This window comes from Mytilus edulis, chromosome 5 (assembly GCF_963676685.1).
Source record: "Mytilus edulis chromosome 5, xbMytEdul2.2, whole genome shotgun sequence".
Lineage (NCBI taxonomy): Eukaryota > Metazoa > Mollusca > Bivalvia > Mytilida > Mytilidae > Mytilus > Mytilus edulis.
In genome coordinates, this window is record NC_092348.1 from 32,303,639 (window position 1) to 32,313,057 (window position 9,419).

The window sequence follows — 9,419 nt, forward strand, 5'->3', positions numbered from 1 at the left end:
ATGAGTATTTTAGTTTTATTTTTTCAGTTCTAGATTTTCTGAAAATGAACATTTTTGTGTTACGCTTACTGAAACAGTTTAGAGGGTCAACTTTTTAATGGTTTACATATGAACCCATAAGAAACAAAATTGAAAAATCTCAACTGTTTTCTTCCATTTTTTATGAGTGAAAACGTCAAAAATCATCATTTTCGTCTTTGTTTACATTTTTTCATTGATCACCAGCACCCGTCAGGACCGAATCACCAGCACAGAACGTTCTCTCGCAGGACAACCATACCCACCGTGAAAAATGTTATCTCTTTTTGATATATTTGATTTCTATAAACTGTTGCTGAAATAATAACTTGCAGCTTTAGTACAAGATAGAACGACTTTTAAAAGTGTACAAAAATGAAATGATTTATTAATAAATACTGAGGAGCAAACACGACTTGTCTTTAATATAATATAGATAGAATAGCCTATGGTCATTTATTATTGACAAACTGTTTATCATCGATAATTACACATAATAATGCACGCATAAAACAAATTGATTGACAGATATATGCGACTAATAACAATAAAAACCAAACCACATTATAAAATATGTTACGCCTACCAGGTCTTTACCGGATGTTCATTACATCAGAAATCTGGCTATTAAAACATGGCTTTTAGTTTACGTGAAACTTTCCACAGAGTTTAGGAAGTCTGAAAATTTAGCTTTCTAAAATAATATCTAATGTCTATTCTTAGAAATGTACTTTTTAAAATATGTCGTATTTCAAAATTTCATCAGATGGGAAAATTGTCACACCCTAAGGCAAGACATTTGAATGAAATTTTACCACTTAATCTTCTCCTCAGCGTTCGCTACACTAGTATAGTACCAATCATGTCGTGGCGTCTTATTTTGTTTGGCGATGCATGAATTTGCAGTCACGTCCGATTCATGTGTAGCCATGTCCTCTGAAAATGTAAATAAAATTTTTAAATGATTATTAATAAATACTGAGGAGCATACACGACTTGTCTTTAATATTATATAGATAGAATAGCCTATTGTCATTTATTATTGACAAACTGTTTATCATCGATAATTAAACATAATAATGCACGCATAATAATCATTTAAAAAAAACTTTGAAGGATCCGTAAGAGGCCTGTCGACAGCCACAATTTCTACTATTCAGAATATCATATTTTCCTGCTGGCAGTCCAAACAAAAAAAAGAAATTGCCGTCACTCATGCAGATTCGAACATATGTGATTGAATAATATTGCAGGTTCATAAAACTTAACACCAGTTGGCCCCAAACTAGATTAAGTATTGTACAATTTACCTACTTGATAATATTCATTAATATCCTTTAAATATTTACCACTGGATGTTAAACAGACAATCAACAGATCAATCAAATGAAGTTGTAATATTTTTTGAGCATTTATTGTCTTTAGATATTTTTTTTTTGTTTGACTGATATGACCGGACACATTCTTTTTTTTCTGTCAGAAAGTAAATACAAATTAGTATTTGTCTAAAAAAAACATAGAATACCAATACTTTATTATTTGTATACAAGAGGGACGAAAGATACCAGAGGGAGAGTCAAACTCATAGATAGAAAATAAACTGACATTAAAAATAAGAATTTCATCACATGAAAATAAAGTAATATTTATATATATAATTAACATGCTATTAATGCAGATATGCAGCTGAAATGATATTACAGTTATTTCATACGACACGAAAATTAGAGAACAGCAATACTGTACTTGAAAACTAAAAGTATCAAAACTTATTTGCAAAATACAATTACATTTTTGTGCGATATTAAGCAAGCCGTTTTGAATAGGCTTAGTAGATATGAAAGTATAGTCAGGAAATACCAAAAAAAAGCTTAAGCAATAATGCGATATATCTTATTCGAAAACAGAAAATGTAAATCCTTAAAAAATATTATTACATGGTCTTACATATACTTGTGTTATTTTATTCGAATGAAAACTGTTTGATGTAACATTTTACAGTAAACTTTCCCAAATGAATTTTAAATACTGTTTTTGAAAATATCAACGCGAATAGGATGGGACGGAAAAGGGGTATATGAACGAGATCATAATTTTGTATTTTATTTCTTTATCATACGTCAGAAAATCAAGTTTGTTCCAGACGTTAAGATTATGGACATATTTATTACTAATGGTATTCTAGATGTGTCAATGGTTTTTATTTAATGTCTACACAACTGTCATTGTTTTTATTGATGGACCATTGTGATAAGACAAAACATATTGACGGAATGCGAGTTTTCTATCGAGGTAAGACAATTTCTTTTAATTTTGTCTTGTAAAAAAATAGCATGCAATACAATATTCTCACAAAACATCAGATTTGTTACTTATTTAGAGAAACATTCAATTCTCGCGAATTTAAATAGTTGCAAGTTATGCACAATGCAAATTAACAGACGCTCATACAAAAAATGTCAGGGAACCACTCATTTTTCAAGTTAGCATGATATAAAACCATTTTAAGAATATGCATATAAATTTATCAAGGGAAAGCTTTTTGAATCTGTTTATTTGAAAATTAATATAAAGTTGTATTGATAACTGAAAGAAAAGTTCTGTAGTATATCATAAATATTAAGAATTCAAGTAAACAGTGGCAATGTCCATAGTTTTGAAGGATCGATCTTTTCTTTTTGTAAATATAAAAACGTCTTTGACCTAACTTTAAATTATATTCCAGGAACCATTATTAGGCAAATATAATGCATGCATTTATATTTCTAACATTAATAATTGGGACCACAAGAGCTTTGATAGAGGAAATACCACTTCCAAATGAGCTCAGCATTTGTTTTGAATCCTTAAGTCGGAAAAATGACATGACAAAAGTACCATGCACAGAAATCCAATGGCTCTGTATGCAGAAAAGTCTATGGAGACTTGTCGATCACAGCATTATGAATATATCCGATGCTGACAGAAAATGGATAGATGCCATACTTCAAATTCCAGATTTTAGAAGTGCTACGAGTGCTGCTGCTGCTGCCTCCACAACAGGAACCGGAACTGCAACGGCAACTGCAACTGGAAGTGGTAGAAAAAGGCGCCAAGCTGCAGCTTCACTGCGCATTCGAACAGAGTATCGAATGTTGAATGACCTTGAGAGGGATCAATATCACCGTGCTGTTACTACACTGAAGCAGCTCCCTGTATGTAATTTAAGAGTTTACAAAACATATGAAAATACGAATGATTTTATAAATATACATGTAGATCTCTTTCTTTACAAATAATTCTTTAGTGAATCTTCAAAGCACTTCTTTTTTAAGCAGCACTAAAACATTTCTCTTGTTGTAATATGGGACACATCAAATTTACACTAAACATTTACCTCTCATAACAAACTATGTTTTAGTAAAAAAAGTAATCATTTTACAGAAATATAAAACTATTTTTCATTATATTATTCAGATAGGAAATGTATCACGATATGACTTTATAGCCAACATCCACCGTGGAGACGCCATTCCAGTGGCTCATTTCAGTCCTAACTTTCTAGGATGGAACAGAGTTTACCTTTTGATGTAAGTTATATTCAATTTTAAATACTACTTTGTTTTGACACACACATATTCTGATGACGATGTGGTTTTATTTTTATTACTTAGAAAGATGACACATCAGAGCAAATCGTTTAAGGTTACAGATATTGTTTTGGCAATAAAAAGATGTTGTATGATTGCAATTAAGGCAACTATCAACCAGAAATTAAATGACATTGATGATAGAAATTTAGTCTTGTTTTACTGTATCGGTGATGGCTATTCCAATTACAATTTAATCATTTGATAAACCAGGGTTCCCCTTTCATGAAAGACAATGTTAAAAAGACTAGTTTAACGCAATCACATATTCATATGCTTGCCCCAAGTTGGTAACATACTAACTTAATTTTTTTAGAGGACAGGGGTTGTTTGTTTTTTGTTTTGCATATTGTTTGTTTTTGTTGTGCCTAAAAAAAGTGTTTGTTTTTCTTATTGCTTTATTATAGTGTTTTTTTACTGTGTTTACTTTATTGTTTGTTTTTGTTTTTGTTTTTGCTTTATTGCTTATTTTTTATTTCGTTTTTATTTGTGTTGTTGGTAGGTGAGTGTTATTTTATATATTAGATTTTTCTGTTTTTAATCATCATTTTGGGGTGAAGAATTAAATTATACGAATAAAAGTGTACAGTTTCCAATATAAGAATTATCTACAATGTCAAAGCCGTATGTATTATAAGAAGTTGATAACACGCTGATCGAGTACACTATATTACTAAACAAAAAAGGAAAGGCACCATATGCATTAATTTCTTTGGAGTTAAAGTTTCTATTGCATTTTTTTTTAAAGTATTGAAATTCTTTTAACTTTAATTTTTTAACCGAGAAAAAATATTGCCATATTTGGGTAAACTAAAGTCATGAAAACAACCGAATTCTCGTCTGATGAACAATTTGAAATTGTCTTATTTCAGATTTTTTTTTCTCTTTTTTTCTAATCTTCACTGTCGACTGTAAAATGAAAATTTCTCCTTAATCTCTGCATTAATTGAACGGTTATTTCTTAAACCCTAAATTGATCATAATTTCTACGTAAAAATCTGTGTGTGTATTTACCACATGTTCTCAATCAGTTGCATTTTAGACAATAGTTATATTTTTTTTTTTTTTCGATTTCTTTTTTTAAGTTTTGGATTTTTAAACAGTTTTGCCCTAAGCATCTAGTGTAGTTACATTGGTGTCGTTAATGTTATTGAACACAAATTTTTAATCAAAAAGAGGGAACAGATACCAGACGAACAATTAATGTAACATTAATTACCGATGAATATTATGATATAATGAACAAACCAGTATTGATAATTCATTTATCATTATGTTGGGGTTTTTATTGCCGCAGAAGCATGTCTCGCTATGCTAACATAAGGACTATTGATGTCTAACCAAATTTCAGTAATATTTTATTTAGTCCATGCGTTTGGTGTCTCAAACTTCTTTGTTGAGTCTGATACTCTACATACATTGCTGTAACCATATTTCATATATTCTTGCATTAGGTTAGGCTTTTTTTTTATTCATTCATCACCGGTTTACTATCACATCTGGGTTAATGAACATTCCTATATCATAGTTTTTATTTTGTGTTATATAGCAGTATATGGACGTTTGATGTGCCCCTTTTTAAAGTTTTGAAACTGCGTAATTGACGTGTTTAACTAGATAGCAGATCATAAAGATTATTTCCGTAGACACAAGTTTGACTTCCTCATTAGTCTTTGTGGTTCCCCCTACCTGTTTGTTTAATGCTGTCTTTTGTATAGAAATTTTCTGATAATATTTAAAGATTATTTCTGTGGCTTAAAAGATATGACTGGGTCATTTTTCTTTGTGCCTTTAATACCCATTTTTTTGTGTTATTTGGGACTGGGCCAATTTTATTTATGTCTTTCAAAATGCGCATTTGAGCATCTACTTAGCTTAACTATCTTGTAATTTATGTTTTGAATATTGTTTTGCTTTTACAGATACGAGAATGCTCTGCGCCAAATAGACCCTACCGTAACTGTACCATACTTTGCGTCAGACTTGGACGATCCGTTAGAGGACCCAACCCACAGTGTCATCTGGTCAGACATATTTTTGGGAAACGGTGATGGTGTTGTCCGAACTGGTCCGTATGGGAACTGGAAAACACCGTCCGGACCTCTGGTCAGAAACATTGGTAGCATGGGTCAGCTTTTATCAAGTAGCAGAATTGGACGTATATTGAGTAAAAACCGAACAGAAGATATATCTGAACCAACAGCTCCTTACGACACAAATCTTGAACGACAGCAGTATTTGGTGAATCGATGGATTGGTGGAGGGGGTGGACAAATGTCAGACCTGAATTCCGCTGCACACGATCCAGCCTATTTTAACCATCTTGCTTATGTTGACTATATTTGGGAACAGTTTCGAATGTTACAACGTCAACAAGGTATCAATCCTGCCAAGGATTACCCTGTTGGTCGGGGAATACCAAGTACTACTGAACCAATTGGCTTTGAAACTCTTCAAAATATAGACGGTTACAGTAGTTACTTTACTGAGTCAGTTTACACATATGAATACTTACCAGAATGTTCTATTGACCATACAGATTGTGGATCAGTCTATCTTAGGTGTGATACCACTGTACATGTTCCTCGATGTGTTTCCCTCACTCGACATGAATGGAACTTACATCTAAAGGCAACTGGTCAACTAGGTACTAGTCCTAGTTTGGGAGGATTCAGCTTTGGTCAGAGCGCCCTTCCAGTGCAGTCAGATAATAAGCAGTGTTCATCGTCCGATAGAGGTATACAGAATAGATACAGAGTGGATGATATGACGGATATAAGAGAATGGGTGTATATTCCAGTAGAGATCCTCAGTAGAAGACCCCCTGAAAAAGCGATTTATGATTCCTATCCAGTTTTCCATAGTAACGTTATTTACGACGGCGATGTCTATTCACCGGATGCCTATCGAGTATTAAGAAACACTTTACACACTGTGCGATTGGGAAAATATGACTACTGTAAAGACACGTCGTCAAATGCTGGCAAAATATTCATCAAATCTGAGGGACTTAATTATTATGGTTCTTACCAGGAATATGCAATCGTTGACAACAGACTGGCCCTGTCGTCTTCAACAGCGTATGTGGCGGTTAGGTCCCCAGAGCTAGGAATGACACAAACCCTCATTACCGCGCATGACTCATGTGGTAGGATGTGTTCTGCTTACTGTAAAATAAAAGGTCGAAGTGAATACCAACCATGCCATGGAGCATTGCAGATGACTTCTGCAACACCGAAACAGTACAGTGTGAATTTCGGTGAAGTAATTGAGGATACTTGGGAATTTTACAAAAACAGGTATTTTCCAAAAGTGAAAGAAGACAATGTTTTTATTAAGTTTTTCTGTAGTTATAATGAATACTGGCCAAAGAAAATAGAAAAATCACCAACCGTCATGTCATCCACGAAAACCAGTAATCAGAAGATGCATCAACTAAAGAGTTCCGGAGTTCAAGGAGCAGTTAAAAAGACTTTTAATGAAGTTAAACCATCCATTCGACTTAATACTGGTGTACAGCCAAAGAACACAAATACTGTATCACTGCCACAAAGAACCAATACTGCACCTCAACAGAGGACCAACACTGCACCCCAGCAGAGAACCAATTCTGCACCTCAGCAAATGACAAATACTGCACCCCAACAAAGAACCAATACTGCACCCCAGCAAAGGACAAATAATGCACCTCAGAAAATGACTAATACTGCACCCCAGCAAAGGACTAATACTGCACCCCAGCAAAGAATCAATGCTGCACCCCAGCAAAGAACCAATACAGCATCCCAGCAAAGAATCAATACTGCACCCCAGCAAAGAACCAATACTGCACCCCAACAAAGAACCAATACTGCACCTCAGCAAAGGATGACTCAAATGAATTCACCATCTTCAAATATGGGAGCAAACGCACATCACAGCCAAAATCAAATGCAATCTAATTCAGGATCCACACACAATGCAGGTCAAGGAGGAATACGAAATCCAGGTATGCATTAAACTTTTTATTTACATTCAGCATATTAACACTGTAACAATGATTTTTAACCGTGGCAATGTTAATGTAGAATTGTATGAAGCTATTCATGTACAACTGTGGATTGATCTTCAACAAATCGTAAGAAGATATATTATCTCCCTTATTCGTTGAATTTCTTAACTGTAGATAGAACACAAACATAAAATCTATTCTTATTAAATTAAAAAACCGGAGGGCAATCTGGGGGCGGTTTACAGAATAGAATGAAGAAAGGGCAAACAGTACTGAATGAAGAAGGAAATTTTAGGAAAAGAGTAAATAAACAAATAAAAGCATAGCTTTCAAATAATGGACAAAAAGGATTTAGAAAAAAAGATTGTTTTAAAACTGAAAGAACATTAATATGAAGGACCCCTTCTAAACCATCCGGACAATAATACCTAGTGTCTTGTTTTCAGCAAAACTTCCCACAACTTTTATGTTGACATATAAAGAAGTCATTCGGTATAATATTATCTTCATAATTTTATACATTTCTTTACAGGCTGTTTACTTGGACATGGCTGTATTGTTGCAGGCTCATGCAGAACGTGTACACATGGTCAGAAAATAGCATGCATCAAATCTTCAACATTGTTTGCACATTGTCAAGGCACTTCATTGCTCATCAGACGCTGTTTATCCAATAGTCGTTTTGATTCTGTTACAGGCACATGTATAATGTAATAAGTGTAAATGGAATAAGATTATAAGATTGCTATGAGAGCGTTTTGTTTAAAAGAAATGTTAATTCATTACTCATCAGACGCTGTCTATCCAATAGTCGTTTTGATTCTGTTACAGGCACATGTATAATGTAACATATCAGATTACTATGATAGCGATTAATTTTAAAAACATTTTATAGTTTGTAATGATCTTCATAGTCACTTTTATGGATACACACAGGGACGATTTGTAAGCTTATTAACACAATGGAACAATGAAAATCATAAGAACTAAGATGAAGACGTTAAACTGAGGTTTCGACGTAGTTATGTAGCGGACAATATGTTTTTGGCATTACGTTATTTTGTTAACGTTGTACACATTTGTTACAATTGACACAGCATTCACATTAAATATTTCATTTCTATAATTTAAATTAGGATTTTAAAGTATCCTTAATGAAGTAATTTATCAAATCCTTTACAAGCGTATACCGGTTTCTCTTTAGAAAAAGTCTTGGTTAAAAGTTTTATTAGTAAAATATTGAAAACGATAGAAATTGGTGCATATAAAATTATCAGAAACAGAACCGCATATATTTATAGGATTTGAAACTTTTACATAGTTACACAGGTAGAATATACTTTACTCCTTTTCAGAAGAGAACATGTGCACAAAAAAAGAACAACTTGGCTGATAAACCATTGTGTTCTTATATTTTATAAGAAAGAGTGTTGTTATTTTTATTTTATTGAGCCCTTTCTTATGTTTATACATGTATGTTTTGGAATAAAATTCTGAAATTGTTTTTATGAAATGCATTTTATTTTAAATATTATATCCAACACACATGCAAATTATTATTTTTTCTCGTATCATTAATGTCTTTGTCATTATAATTAAGTCAATTGACTTGTTGGTGTTTACTGTCGGTCATAATTAAATGAATTGTATTCAATCACTTTTTTTGAATCATTTCACATTGTGTTATGCTGGTGCCTTGCTATTATACGATATGGGTTTTTTTCATAATTGAAGGCCATACAGTTACCTTCAGTTGCAAACATCCCTGTTCTTAGGTCGTA

The 9,419-nt window shown here is 32.8% G+C and overlaps 1 protein-coding gene across 1 annotated transcript; it reads left to right on the top strand.

Moving 5' to 3' along the window:
• Positions 1-2,193: 2,193 nt before the first annotated feature.
• Positions 2,194-9,141, top strand: LOC139523459 (uncharacterized). The gene is made up of 5 exons (XM_071317509.1): positions 2,194-2,310; positions 2,744-3,212; positions 3,475-3,587; positions 5,570-7,635; positions 8,171-9,141. Exons 2-5 carry the CDS (start codon positions 2,766-2,768, stop codon positions 8,350-8,352), a joined length of 2,808 nt encoding a protein of 935 aa, XP_071173610.1. The 5' UTR covers positions 2,194-2,310; positions 2,744-2,765; the 3' UTR covers positions 8,353-9,141.
• Positions 9,142-9,419: the final 278 nt, after the last annotated feature.